The 15,861-nt window shown below is 38.9% G+C and overlaps 1 protein-coding gene across 4 annotated transcripts in view; it reads left to right on the top strand.

Annotated features, from left to right (window-relative positions):
• CHST9 (carbohydrate sulfotransferase 9) overlaps positions 1-14,613 on the top strand; it is a 241,262-nt gene extending 226,649 nt beyond the window's left edge. For all 4 annotated transcript variants that reach the window (XM_072829108.1, XM_072829107.1, XM_072829106.1 and 1 more), the window contains one exon: positions 4,716-14,613. In XM_072829108.1, the coding sequence (XP_072685209.1) occupies positions 4,716-5,804 (1,089 nt within the window). In that variant the 3' untranslated portion in view covers positions 5,805-14,613. The remainder of the gene's footprint in view (positions 1-4,715) is intronic.
• The last annotated feature ends 1,248 nt before the right edge of the window (positions 14,614-15,861 follow it).

The following is a 15,861-nucleotide window of genomic DNA, read 5'->3' as shown; positions in this document are numbered from 1 at the left end:
TTACTTACAATTAACCCTTTGTCCACCCCTTGATTTAGTCAGAGCTGAGAAAACTAAACTAACAGGAGACTGAAATTTCATTTATGAACAATGAACCTATCCCTCATGCAGTTAACTCTCTAGCCAAACTAGTCATTAGAAAGTAACTTGGGGAACATGGATTTCCATGTGGTCTGTGTGAGGGTTGCTGTGACATCCCGCCCGCAGCACACTATTTGTCTACTCACTACACTATTCACACCCACCAGATGTGATGTCTTTCTCTCCTGGATGATCTGAGATGAACTCTTTTTTTTTTTTTTAACTTTAATTTGCAATACTGTAGTTGAGTGGTTCCTCAAATGCCATTACTGCCTGCAGAATGCCTGGGGAGCTGGTTTAAGTTAGAGACCGGAGCCCCACCCCCAAAGATTCAGTGAGGCTGAGAAGCAGACTGCTAGCAAAGCCTCCCAATGGTCCCAGGAAGCAGGGAGTGACTTTCAACCAATCTGATTCGGCAGGCAGGTGAGGCTGCAAGCCCTCCACGCCTACCTTAGCATGAACAGCTCTACAGGTACCTATTTTATTTGTGTTCTCTTCTGCCAAAGATTTGTTTGAGTACAGATTTTCAGCACCTTGACAAAAGTATTTATCTAACTTACCTTGACTTTTCGATTAACACTTTTTGTTAACAAGGTTATAAAACAATTATTTGGAATTTCCCATGGCTTTTTCTATATGAAACCTGGCTGGCCCCCAAGACTCTGCTTACCTTGTACCTTCTCAAGTAGATACAACTTCATTTCCTTCCAAACAATTGTTTGGAAGCCCATCACTAAGGTAAAACCACATTTACTGCAAGAAATAAAGCAAAAGAAACTTCTATTTTTTGTGAAAATCTTTTTCCTCAGTCATTGCTCTCCAATATAAGTGAAAATTTAAATTTCTGAATACCGTATTGTCCAAGGCACTCCCTGATTTTTTAAATGTGGAGCAGTCATTGAAAAGAAACTGAATTTCTCCTTCCACCTAGTATTTCAAGAAAATCTAAAATACCCCAAATAAAAATTATTTGTATTTTAAAGTGACTATTTGTGCATGTACAAGTCTGATTTTGTGTACACAAGGAGGATGTCTTGGTTAAGTGCAAGGAGTCATCATACATGCACTGTTTTTCCTATTTGGAATGACAAGCTGACACTAGTCTCTCTGATTTAAAAAAAAAAAAAAAGAAGAAATTGTAATCATGATACAATAAGATATAACCACTATCAATGTCTAGGAGGAGTTTTAAAAGACCATAAGCTGGCATTGGCAAGATCACCGTGGTAGGCTTTGTTGTAAATTTATTTATTATTTAATTAAATATGGTATAAAGGCTGGTGGGAGTATAATATAATTGTGTAAATAAATCCTGTTAATAGAGAAATGTACGGATTTGTTTTGTACTGTATCTTGAAACTAGTGAAATAAAGAATCCACCTCTGGTTTTAAAAAGTCACATTTGGTCATTCAACAATTATTTATTGATCATTTTCCATGTGTCAGGCAACATGCTAGGTACCAAAGATCCAACAGAGAACAAAAAAAAGATAAGTTCCCTGCAGTCATATTCTAGTGCAAAAGAGGTGGGAATAGGGGCAGACAGCATAAAAGTAAGTAAATGAAATCATTTCCCATCGCAATAAGTGCAATGAGGAAAATATGCAGCATTCTTATTCGGGAACCTTATATGGGAGAGAACCTCAAAGGGGAGCATAATTTAGAGACGGTAGACAGGGAACACCTCCCTACAGAGGTGACTTCCTAAGAGAGAATAGAAGAACCAGGCGTGCTGGCTGCTAAAAGCTCCAGTAACATAGTGAGAAGTGGTCAAAGAATTGCAAAACTGTAAGTAGCAATGAGCCGCCAGGTTAGAGGATGGTTGGCAGAGAGATGATGGAGGTGGCGCAGGCTGTGGTGATGTCAATGTCTATGTGCAATAAAGAACACTTCTTTTAAAAGCGAGGTGGTCAAGGGGCTGAGAGTTTATTAGGTGTCAGAGTCACCACACTCAATGACAAGAAGGGGGATGAGAACCAAAGTCTAAGCTAGGAGCTAAAGTCTTCAGTGCATGAAGTGAAAAGATCATGGGTAAAGGCAGGCAACAGCGTAAGGAGGAGGAAAGGAAGTTCAGCAGGACACATGTACTTCACAGAAGCAGGAGCTTTTGCCAGGGGACATGTCCTGGAAGCAGCAGTGAGGTACAAGGAATTAGTTCCTTGTCTTCTGGCCTGAGGGACAAGTGGTTCAAGGAAATAAAGTTGTATCTACTTGAGAAGGTACAAGGTAAGCAGAGTCTTGGGGGCCAGCCAGGTTTCATGTAGAAAAAAGCCATGGGAAACAAACATTCCAGAAGTCTCTGGAGATTAAAAGGGATTTTGATGACCACAATCAGAAGGTCCAGAGAGCACAGTGGAAGGCTGATTTCGTTTTTATTCTTGTCAGTGGGGCAGGGAGAGAACTAATTAGGGTACATGTAGAGACACACAAATTATAGTCTGGATAATAATGCACAGCTGAGGAATCTTGAAATTTACTAGGTCACCAGGATAAAGCATTATTACTACTACTATAAAATAATAATAATAGCAATTATTATTTTATAGTTGTAGTAATAGAAGTAGCAGCAGAAATATATTGACGGTTTTATTTCAGGCCTGTGCTAAGTACTTCCCATGCAGCCAACCAATAACCCTATGATCTTCCAAAGCTCAAGTCAAATTTCAGAACATCTGTGAAACTTTATGAACTTCGGATCATTCATTAAAGTAAAGATGGATTTAGGGCTTTGAAGTCATCCTGGCAGTCTCTGAGAAGATAGGAGACAAATGGTTTTAGAGTTGAAACTATAAACATTTGGGTGAATGTTAGGGAAGATTTGGGCAGCTGTTTTATGTGGCTACTCAAGGTGGTGTATGGTGATCAGGGGTTACTCATACAATCTTCTTGCACTAGAAAGAAGTGCTCCTCACTCTCACCCCACCCCATATAAAAGCTCAGCCAGTAGGACCATGATGCCTGGAGATAGCTCCCATCCACAGTGCTTTATATCTCTACTCTTTTGCTCAATTTGCTAGGTCCTAATCAATTAGGAAGACCTATTTCCATTTATTCATTCAACAAATATATGAGAGCAGTTACTATAGACTATTGACCATTCTAGACACTGGGAATACAGTGATAACTAGGATGGATGGATGGATGGATGGATGGATGGATGGATGGATGGATGATAGATAGATAGATAGATAGATAGATAGATAGATAGATAGATAGATAATAGATAGATGATAGATAATAGGTAGATAAAAGATATCCTCTAGGAAACTTTCCCCACCACTCCCTCCAACACTAGGGTGGTGGTCCCATGCATTATTCCCATAGCACATCATTTATTCATTAGTTTTTTCCAATAACATGCTGAAAATCCTATATGTATATCTCTCGGCCAGTCTTCTCAACCATCCTTTTCAAGTCTGAGTGCTATCATGTGACTTCCCTTCTCAGAGCCCTTCAAAGGCTCCCTCGTTTACCCAGAGTAAAAGCCAAAGTCCTTATAATTTTCATCCCTAAGAGAGGATACCACATTGTAAACCCTGTCTTCTGTGTCTTCTCTTATGCAGTCATTGCAAGAACTGTAGGAAGGATGTAGTCAGATGAACAGTAGATGGTAGGTAGGCTGATTAATCTCACTGACAAGGAAACTTTTCATACAGTTTTACATAGAAAAGCATCAAGTAAACTTTTCTGGATTCCCTAATCATTCTACATTTGGGAAGGAGGAAAGGTTTCACATGTGAAGGAAATTGTATGATTGTAGTTTTTAAGTTATTATAATTGAATTTTATGAAATAAAACACTTTCCAAAGGAAAAAAAATATCTTTTTGCAAGTGCTTGGAAAACTGAAATGGTCATGGGGATTTTATAATTACCCTTGCTACAATTTTAAATGGTAATTTATTACTTTGAACTCTTCTGGGCTTTATAGAATACCCCAAAAACAACAACGAAAATTTCAATCCAAATACAGCTACATTTTGTATCTACATTCAGTGCACTAACTAAATCAGTGCTTGTAGGTAATACCCTTCTGAATAGTGTAAGAATCATTGACCTACAGGATGATGGAGTACATCCTATTGTCTTACACGCAAAGCCAATATGAAAATTCAGGACATTCTCCTTTCCATCTTGTGGTTGCCTTGTGTGTGTGTGTGTGTGTGTGTGTGCACGCATATACACACACACATTTTTGAAGGTTATATAATTGATAATCACAGCTAACAAAGATAGTATGAAAACAATAACTGACTTGTTATGATCAAAGACTCAAATCAATACTCATAGTTTTATCCCAATAATACTCAGATAATTTACATGAGAAAATTTATTAATGTAATGCAGCACATTAACATCAAATGAATGATAACATGTAAGTAACCCAAATATATATAAAATGTGAAACTTTAATTCAGAATGATGCATGGATGCCATTTTTCATTGTTATATTTTCTCTGAAGAAACTTACTACAAAATATATATTCAACATGGTCTGCTAAATTGTTTTGGCAGCTTACAAAAAATGTGCTCTCCTTGAGAGTATTCTAAAATGATCTAAACATCTAAAATGTTAAGATTCTTGTACATCCTCATTTGTAAATATGCTTTCAACATTTCTCCTCCATTTTAACAGGACCCCAAGTTCCACTTAACTGAGGATCCCAAGGAAGAAAAAGAAAATCTTCAGCTCAACTCAGAGAGCCCACCTGGGGTCTTAAGGCAGACCAGCCACTCACAAGGAGATCAAGCTTTGGGTAAGATCACAGGGCCACCAACAATTAAGCTGATTGAAAGACATCAAGGAACTAGGACTGTTTTTAAGAAGTTCAGAGAAATGAAGTGGCCATTGGACATTCACCCTTTAAACAAAAGTTTAGTCAAAGACAACAAATGGAAGGAAACAGATGTGGCCCAGGAGACACGCAGGTCTTTCCTTCAGGAGTTTTGCAAGAAATATGGTGGGGTGAGTCGTCCTCAATCACATCTTTTTCATATGGTATCCAGGATCTATGTGGAAGATAAACACAAAATCTTATATTGTGAAGTACCCAAGGCTGGCTGCTCCAACTGGAAGAGAATTCTGATGGTACTAAGTGGGTTGGCTTCCTCTGCATACAATATCTCCCATGATGCTGTTCACTACGGGAAGCATTTGAAAAAACTAGATAGCTTTGACTTAAAAGGGATATATACTCGTTTGAATACCTACACCAAAGCTGTTTTTGTTCGTGATCCCATGGAAAGATTAGTGTCGGCATTTAGGGACAAATTTGAACACCCCAATAGCTACTACCATCCGGTATTTGGGAAGGCAATTATAAAGAAATATCGGCCAAATGCCTGTGAAGAAGCATTAAATAATGGATCTGGAGTCAAATTCAAAGAGTTTGTCCACTATTTGCTGGATTCCCACCGTCCAGTAGGAATGGACATTCACTGGGAAAAGGTCAGCAAACTCTGCTATCCTTGTTTGATCAACTATGACTTTGTAGGGAAATTCGAAACTTTGGAAGAAGATGCCAATTACTTTTTACAGCTTGTTGGCGCTCCGAAAGAGCTGAAATTTCCAAACTTTAAGGATAGGCACTCTTCTGATGAAAGAACCAATGCTCAGGTTGTGAGACAATATTTAAAGGATCTGACTAGAACTGAGAGACAATTAATCTATGACTTTTATTACTTGGACTATTTGATGTTTAATTATACAACTCCATTTTTGTAGTTTGCATTCATTTTCTAAAACCCTGTATTTACTCCATGATGATGGCCTCAAATCAGCTAACTGTAATTTTACTACAACTCTCTGTATGAGAGAGAATTTGACTAAGTGCAGTTGTCTTGATTTAATGAAGATTTTTACCAAATAGTATGACACCAATTGGCACAAAGTTATAGGAAAATGTACAGTAAGAGACATGTAAACAACTTGACTTGCTCTAAAATGTTTGGGAAATAGCTGCTTTTGCATTATGGATTATATTATAGAAGCAATAACCTAGCCAGCTGCTACATTAGCTTCAACAGCCTCTTGCAATGATAGGAAAAGGGATCGAAAATAGCATGAGTATATGTCCACATCCTGGAATTTGTTGTCTAAAGTGCATGGATATATTTTTAGCAGTCTGTGACATACCACTCGAAACATTAGAGAGTTTTCTTACACCCTGGAAATCTTTCTATCGACTGCAATGATAAATCAATTTTGAAATAATATTTTGGACCTGGGCATTTAACTTTAGATTGGAAGGCATTATGTGATTTACAATATGAGAATATAGCAGAAAAACCAGCTGAGGCTATGGCTTTTTATATTCAACAGCCAATAAAAAATGCACAACATGCTAAGATCAAAGCAACAAAAACAACATTCCTCTTCCAGAAAAACTTAAGAGAATTGATCCTGTTTTCTTTTGAGCCCTCTGTGCAGAGACAAAATGAACATAACCACTAAAGGTCTTCACTTCTGAAGCAGGCAGTTGAGAAGTTTAAGCCTCTTCAGATATAAATGTGCTCCTAATTCTGGTTTAATTGGGCAGGGGGGAAATTGTTTCAGGATGGAATAATCATCAAAAACAAAAGTTGCCACTCTGAATATAGGCCTCAAACAATAACAAAGTTTTATAAGAATATTATTTGAATCAAAGCATCATGTGCATAGCTTTCTACGTGAAATGTACTCTAAGAATAGCTTTTGTTTCCAGTCTAATTACTAAGCTTGGGAATGACTTTTTAAGAACTCGTATACTACTTCAAATATAAGTTATATTCTAGAGAGTAAATAAAACAAGAGCCCCTAGAAACATTTTTAATAGGCGCATGCATAAACAAATTAAAATAGTTTCTTTTTAAGTTTAAATATACTAACAGAGTCAGGTACCATTGCATTCAAATATTAAATCAAAGTTTTTGGAAACTAGGACCATGTGTCACTCCTATCAAAAATTGTAATGCACTTTGGAAATTTTTTCCAACGGACCCTAAATTTGAAGACATTTTGATGGGGAACTTATTTTAATTGGTTGACTATTACTTTGAGTTAAGAAAACCACATGTCTTTCAAAACTTGTTTAAACGCCACTCTCAAACATGTTCCTCTTCCCAAATGATCATCTCTTCTCGTCAGTAAATATTCAGTAACATCTCTCAGAAAAGTAGGTATTAATATTTAAATATTAATAGACCAAGATAGTTACAGTTGTTCTTTATTTCATTCTGATTTTCCATTTCATGGTTGAGTATTCATGAATTGCTTCACTCTACATGTGCCTGCCTTGTCCCATCTGTGTCTCCCAAAGAGTACATAACTACAGCAGGTTCCCAGATCATAAGTAGTAAACCTTCTAAACCAACCTTTTACTACTTTCCACTCCATTTACTCTTGCCTCTAGACCATACACTTAAGCTGTGCTCTCTGTTTTTAAGGAGTTTTACTCTAGTATAATCTAAATCGTGTCATTTAAATTTTGCTGTACCATGTAAAGTGAATTCCTTGTAACTTGGAGACATTGAAATTATCTTTTTATAGAGGAAGAGAGGGAATAGAAACTATGCCAAGAAGCCTGAAATTTTCTTCCTAGACTGAAAAAAACACACACACACACACACACACAAACTAGTTTTAGATGGAATCTGCTATAAAGTATACAAGCAATTTTCTCAACACTATTCCTACTTATAAAGAACAAAAAAAAAAAAAAAAAAAAAAAACCTTTTCATCACTTTGGAAGAAAAAAATGGAAACTAGTGTCCTATCTCTCTCTTATTAGCATTTCTTTTTTTTTTAATTTTATTTATTTATTCATGAGAGACACACAGAGCGAGAGGCAGACACAGGCAGAGAGAGAAGCAGGCTCCATGCAAGAAGCCTGATGTGAGACTCGATCCCGGATCCCAGGATCGGTATACCCTGAGCCAAAGGCAGACGCTCAACCGCTGAGCAGACGCTCAACCGCTAAGCCAGGTGTCCCTCTTATTAGCATTTTTAATGAACTTGAGAGGATGGAATATATATGAGATATATATATACACACAAAAATAAACATGTATATACACAAACATGTATGTATATGTATGTACACACACACAAATATCTATAATGCTATTTGGCACTGGTGGGAGAGAAGAGGGCTGATGCTCTCTATTAAAGCTGTTCTATGCCTTTCACTGTATATTCTTTCCTTTGCACTGTGCCTGTGTAACCAGAGGTGGTCCTTCAGTCATTGTGTTCCTAAAAAACTCCAGTACCAGCAGCCTTGTGTGGCTGTGAGTTCCAGAGGCCACATGTTAAAAAGGTTTTAGAAGGGACACCTGGTGGCTCAGCCGGTTAAGCAGCCAACTCTTGATTTTGGCTCAGATCATGACCTCAGGGTCCTGAGATCAGGCCTCATAGGGGGCTCCACACTCAGTGGAGGGTCTGCTTGAAGATTCTTTCTCTCCCCCTGGCCCATGCTTTCTCTCTCTCTCTCTCTCTCTCTCTCTCTCTCTCTCAAATAAATAAATTTTTTAAGGGGGGGGAGATTTATGAAGAAAGAATATGTTTTTTTATATACCTACTCTTCTTTTAAATGACTTTTGTTCATGGCAGGGCCAAAGAAGCCAGTCATCATCTTGGATTCTTTGTGATGTTAATTACCTTTTCCATTTATCATTTCTGAATTATTCTGCTTTGCAGACCAGCTCACATTCACTGTTGTCATTTCTCTCTGTGCACAAGCCCCAAGTGTGAGCATCACTGCTCTTTTGGACAGTCACAATTTCATGGATTTAGATTCCTAAAGGCAAGTGACCAAATCTAGACTCATCTTCCAGATGTCCAATGTTCACATTCTAACACTAGCATGCTTTAGGTATAATTATAAGTCCTCTAATTAAACCCTAAGGATCCTATTTGTTTTTATAGGCAGCAGTAACAACCCGGGCAGGCCCCTTCACTCTGTTATTCCCCTGTCTGGAATTACTAGTAGAGTAAAAGTTGACAATTAAATCCAAAATTACAGTTCGTTAACGTGGTAAACTATCTATGGATATGTGTGGTTGCTGTGATTGTGCCCGGGGAGCTGCCATAAATTTCATTGGAAATGCATGTACAGGACACCCAACTTTCTAATTTTCTTACACGTGTTTGGAAAGACCCATTAAGTCGATGGAAATGTGTGGCCACTTGCTAAATTCTCTAATTTCACAGTCTATAAAATATTATCTAGCAATTCAAGACCTACTTGGATATCATTTATAATCAGGAAGAGGAAAAAATCTTTTCCACTTTACTTATGAATAATTATTCTTCAAAAAAGTATTATCTCCTAAAATATATAGTGTTTAGCTGAAAAGAATTTTGAATATGAGTTCCCTTTGAAAAGATCACCAACGGAATTGGTAGGACTTGGAATTCATAGGCTGAGGCTACTTGGTCTCTCCAGGCATCTTTATTTAGCCTCTAGACTTTTCTGGAATATGGCAAAGCAGAAATTCTGTCCATGGCTAAGATCCCCAACGTGCTCTGAAATTTGAAAGATAGTTTCCCTTAGGCTCAATCACCTGAGGACCTTAGACCAAGGCTGACTCAGTTTAATCTTACCTCTAGGGCCACACCTCTTTAAATCTCAATCATAATCATTATATTAATACTCATGATCATAATCATAATCAAATGTTCATTTATTTAATCTCTATAGTCAATCTAGGATGCTATGTAAGCCCACGTGTGCGCACACACACATACACACACTATGTAATAAAGAAAACTAAAGCAGAGTGATTAAAGAGTCACAGCTGGTGGGATGCCTAGGCGCTCAGTCAGTTAAGCAGCCAACTCTTGGTTTCAGCCCAGCTCTGATCTCAGGGTCATGAGATGGAGCCCCATGTCAGGCTCCTCACTCAGTGAGGATTCTGCTTGAGTTTCTCTCTCCTTCTTCCTCTGCACCTTCCCCTCCTCTTCCACCCCCCATTCTCTCTCTCACTGAAATAAATAAATAACTCTTTAAGGAGAAAAAGAGTCACAGCTGATAATTAGGGTCAGGAGCCAGGATGAATCCAATCAACAAACTCTTCTTGGTTTGAGAACAGCTACGGGCAAGAAATATATATTGGCATCTCGAAACTTTTTTGATACAAGTATATATGTATATATATATGTATATATACATGTGTGTATTTATCTGATTATCACATTTCAAATCAGCTTATCCCTGTATTCCCGCTGAGTTAAACTGACAGATTCAAAGACTTTGTAAGAAATTAAGCTTTCATTCCCACCCCCTTTTTTTAAAATTCCAAGTTGACCATGGAACACAGTGTAAGAAGAAAAAAAAAAAAGCACCTGGAACAAATTTAGCATAACAAAAACAAAAATATCATTTTGACAAGAAAGTCCAGACCGTGACACCAGTGGGCAAAGTCAAAGAGAATATAGTCCAAAGGGGGAGGACACTGGCCAACTTTCTCCAAATCAGCATTAAAGATGGTGATGGTTCATTAAGTCAACCCAAGAAAAAGCTCCCTAAATATTGCTAGGATGAAAGTGATTGTGTATAGTCTCTTTCTTGAGCTCCTGCCCCCAGTACTAGGTTAGTTGTTAGATAACCCTAAACTGACTCAGGAAGGTCATAAAAAAGAAGAGAGGGGCAGGTGAACTCAAACTAACTGAAAAAAAAAACATGAAAAGTTAAGATAAACAAGTGCTTGGCTAGATGAGGGCAGACTTTTCCCAGGCCTTTGGGATAAGCCACATGAGGAAGGCCAGGTGTGGGGAGCTCAGCAAAAGGTTGTTGCCTCACATCATTTAGTTCCCAGAGTTGCCCGGTCACACATATCTTATCCACAAGAATCATATCCTTGCAGGCATATTCAAATCCTTTTAAGCAATCATTTTTCCCATCTCTAAACCTCTATTCAAGTCTTAACTCTATTTTGAAATACTCTCCTCTCTCACATCTAGACATTCATTCCATGTTAAGTCACCAAGGAATCTATTCAGCTTTGCAGTCTCATTACTTCATGAGCTCTCCGATCAACAGAAAAAGGCAAAATGATTTTCCCCTAATGTGACATGTGTCAGATCCTTCTTTTACCAATAAATGCAGGCATTCCTTCTCTTACTTTTTTTTTTTTTGCTTCATCTATTCATTTGTTCATTTGCTATATCCTCCTTCATATTCGCTTTGCACTGTTTCTAACAAAGTACTGCATGGAAAGAAAGAGTTCTTGATCAATATTTTTGATAACATAGTTTAAGGGTTCCCCTACAGCTTCTCTTAGTGTATAATATGCATATTATTGCCTTATGACTATATGATCAGTGGATCTGAAGAAAAGGCGCTAACGTAGGGTGATTGGGAGAAGTTATGGAAGCCACATGCCTTCTCTATACTAATAGTCACACCATAACTGAAAGTGTAGCTATTGTGGACAGAGAAATCTTTCACATTTCTAAGATGACATATTTGTTTATTAGGTTTGGGAAGGAAATATTGAAAAAAATGCGTGATTCTGGTCAATAGGAAAGTCATTTACTGAACAGGGAACAGACACTGGAAAACTACGTACATTCATTTAGTGACACAAAGAGTATGTCTAATCCTTCCCCCCAAAAAAGCAAAAGTTAGGTATTATTCCACCCATCATTTTATGAGTGAAAATACCAAGGTCAGAGTGGTTTAATGGTGAGCCACAGAGCCAGCTTTCTGCCAAAGTCTCTCTGGCTATAAAGCTGAGACCACACACGGCAGCCTTCAGGCCAGATCTGGCCACAGATACGTTTGATTTGGCTTACAGTGCATTTTACTTAATATTTGACTTAGTTGTCAACATTTTAAAATTGGAACTCTTTCATCAATATTAGAGAATTTCTGTTTCCCTGCAATGTATGTGCTCACCTGAATACAGTCGGACAGAGTCAAGGTCAGCCCCTTTAGGGAAGCCAGAGACCCCTGTTGTTCATGTTAAACATGGCTACAACCAACTACAGAGGTGTAGTTGGTTGAGCATTTGTGATTTTATCACACACTAGGCATCATCTCTCATTCACCTTACCTGGCTGGCCCCGAAGCGCCCCACATTTTCATCCTCACTTTGAAGTGTGTGTTCTCCCAGAGGAAAAGCAATTCCTGAAAATTTTCTTTGACCACATTTGTGTTATGTGTTATTTGTGTTATTGTGTTAATCCAGGTTTCCTTATCCTCATTCAAAATGCTGCTTGAGCTTTGGTCTTATACCCAGTGGGATAGCCAAAAAATATTTCATTATTTGAGAAAATCTCTTCTAACCAACAACAAAGATATTGGGAGAAATCCAGTACCTTGTGTTGGCAACCTTCTGTCTTAGCCACTGGGTCCCCCTGGCAACAGCATTCCTTCCCATCCTCTTCAGCAGAGAGGAGTCATTCTCCCATGCTCTGGGAACCTCAGTGTCTAGGACAAAAAGTGATTCCCACTAATGCATCCAGACTGCTATTCCATAACTTTCTTCAAAAACACTTCGTGTTTTAAAGATGTACCCACCTTTGTCAACTCTGAAAATTACCTAATTCCCAGCTTGCCCTGAGGATTTCTCCATCTGGCTCATAACACACCTCTTCACTCCATTTCTGCTATTATCCTGGGTGACTTTCGCCACCCCATGCCATTTAACTACCTTTGCTTCTCAGGGCTCTGTCCTCTTCCTCCTTCCACATCAATGCTTAGATTGCTGGAGAAAACAGAAACCAGGCCACAGAGAGTTAAAACCATCACTCTTGTCCCTACAGAGCAGAAAACCTGTGGCAAACTATGTAGTACTTCATTTTACCCATTCATTTCCTTAGAATATTTCTAAAGTTCAGAAAAGCATTCTTCAAAAACATTATGAACTAAAATGTACGCAGAATACTAGTGTAACCACTGACTTTAAGGTGGCAATATTATTAGGATGACTGTAATTATCATTAGGCAAAAATAAACCCTGATTTGATTTATCCAGTGCTCAAATAATAGTGCATGGGCCACCATCATGTGTCAGAGTTATCCACATTTTTGTTAAAAACAGTCAAGCGTCTGCCTTCGGCTCAAGTCATATCTCAGAGTCTTGGGATCATGAGCCCCATGTCAGGCTCCCTGCTCTGTAGGGAGTCTGTCTGTCTCTCTGCCTCTGCCTCTCCCCACTCATTCTCTCTCTCTCTCTCTCTCTCTCTCTCTCTCTCTCTCTCTAATAAATAAATAAATAAATAAATTCTTCTTTAAAATATTTAAAAAAAAAATAAAAACAGATTCCTGTGCCTCACGCAACAGGTACTGAATCAGAATCTCTGCAAAAGCCACTTGGAAATTTTCCTTATTTAACAATCTCCTGTGATGAATCCCATATACAAGGTTTGAGCACCACTTTGTGTGTGTGTGTGTGTGTGTGTGTGTGTGAGAGAGAGAGAGAGAGAGAGAGAGAGTTTTTTAGTGCCCATGGGTTATGGGTAATAATAAAGTCTGCTCCCTTTTTTCTGTTACTTTGTTAAAAAGTTAATGGCTCTCAGCTCCAAGAAGGGTCAGCGGCTGTTGGTACCGAAGTCCTCCATGGGATTTTGACCAGCGCCGAAGCAGAAACTTGGCATTTGAGGTCTGCCAACTGCAAGAAGTAGAGCTGAAATGATGAAGTGAGTTATGGGAACAGCACTGGTCACTGCCCAAACTTTTTGAAAGCTTTCAGGGTGAAATGAAGAAATGGAAACTTTCCTCTTTGAAACACAAAAGACAAATGTGAACTGAAGGCGATTTTGGCAACTCAACTTGACACTTAACAAAGTGAAGACAGTATGAGTTTCTCCAATAAAAAATAAAAAAGCTGTTTTCAAATTGATCTAAGATGATTGAAAGTGGAAAATATTTGCTATTTGGATTATTAGTTTGAAAGCAAGTGCCCCAGGAAATATTTTGCAATTTAACTTAAATGGTAAGAATGTACATTTTCTTGGACTTCATTAAAGAATTTGTCTCTCCTCTGCCTTTCTATTAGGTTGAACCATATGACATTGCCAACATTTGACCATCTCTGACGTAGGAACACAGCCCTTTCTTCAGTTATGCTAACAGCACCACTGGTACTTACCCAGTTCTAGCCCCATTAGCACTCACCTGGGCTATTAAATAGTGTCCAAAAAGAAGGGCCTCATCACCCTCACCATTTCTAAGGGACATTAAGGACATTTGAGTAGTTAGGTAGCCATCACCACCATCCATCTCTAGGATGCTTTTCATCTTGCAAAAGTGAAACCCCAGACCCATGAGATAATAACCCCTGTGCCCCCTCTGCCAACCCCTGGCAGCCACCATTCTATTTTCTGTCTCCATGAATTTGACAACTCTAGGTCCCTCCTAGAAGTGGAATCATACAGCATTTGTCCTTCTGTGACTGGCTTACTTCACTTAGCCCTCTGTCCTCAGACTTCATCCATGTTGTAGTAGGTGTCAGAACTTTCTTCCTTTCTAAGTCCCAATGATATTCCACTGTACACATAACCCCTCCCTTCCATCAAATCTGCATGCTTTGAAAATAAACTTCCTACAGCATCATGCTGCTCCCAGCTTCTCATTGCTGGATTCAAGGACCATAACAATATAACCCTTACTCAATATCATCAGATAATTACATCAAACCCATTATTATCCAGCCCTCCCAAAATATATTACATTCTTTGAAAACATTCTTCCTTTCCTCCCTCTTTTATTCTCTTTCACAATGCCTAAAGTGCCCGTTTCCTCCTCTCTTTAACAACCTCCCCACAGGCCCTCTCCAACCTGCCCCTCACTCACCTCACCCTCACTCCCGCACATTTCCTCCATAAACATCCCTCACTCAGCTTTTTTCATCCACTCTCCTAGGAATCTCTCTTCCACCCTTCTTGCCTTAACTCCACCCATAGACTGATGGTCCCACATCTCTTTCTCCAGACTACACGTCTATTGTGGACTTTGACTCAGATTTGCAACTTCCTGACGGCCTTCTTCACCTGGCTAATCCATTGGCACTTCCAACTCAATGTAACTAAAGTTGAACTCATTATCTAACACAAAACCTGCTTTTTCCTTATCTAATGGCCTCACCATCCATCTACTCTGTATCCTACATCAGGAACCAAGGAGCCAAGTCAAACTTCTCCATGTGCTGACTCCCTACAGACAAAGGAAAGCCCACTAACTCCACCACCTACATTTTTCTCAAGCTTCTCCTCTCCTCCCATCCATTCTGCTACTGTCTTAGTTCAGACCTTCCTCTGTTCTCCCATTTGTGCCCTCCATGCCATCCTCCATACCACTGCCATTGTAATCACTCTAAAATGTAAACCCAAGCCTGGCATTTCTCCACGCAAAGCTCCTTAGTGGCTTTTCCTACCAATTCTGTTTCCTATACCCATGCAACATCCTCCATAATCCCAATCCTTCTCCAATCATATTTGCTGCCAATTTCTTGCCCCCCTGTTTACTCTCCAACAACCTAGAATGACCATGGTTCCCCAACATTGGGTGATTTCCTGCCTCCTAGGCCTTTACTCACATTGTTCCATCTGCTGAGCACTCACCTACCCCAACCTCCCCCTATATCTTTTAATCACTACACTCAACTCAAGGAGACATTCCCCACCCCTGCTTTGGGTTGGATGAGATGCCCTGCTCTGAGCACCCTTGTGTTACTAGGACAGTATACTATGGTGGTTAAGAGCCTGGGGCTTGTAATTAGAAAAAACTGGATTTGAATTCCATATCTTCAACTTTCAAACTTTGGGTCCTCTCTAGTTTATTTAACTTTTCTGAGTGCTA

The sequence above is a fragment of the Canis lupus genome, chromosome 6, assembly GCF_048164855.1.
Source record: "Canis lupus baileyi chromosome 6, mCanLup2.hap1, whole genome shotgun sequence".
NCBI lineage: Eukaryota > Metazoa > Chordata > Mammalia > Carnivora > Canidae > Canis > Canis lupus.
Note: the sequence above shows the minus strand (reverse complement) of the source record. Positions and strands in the feature narration are given on the sequence as shown.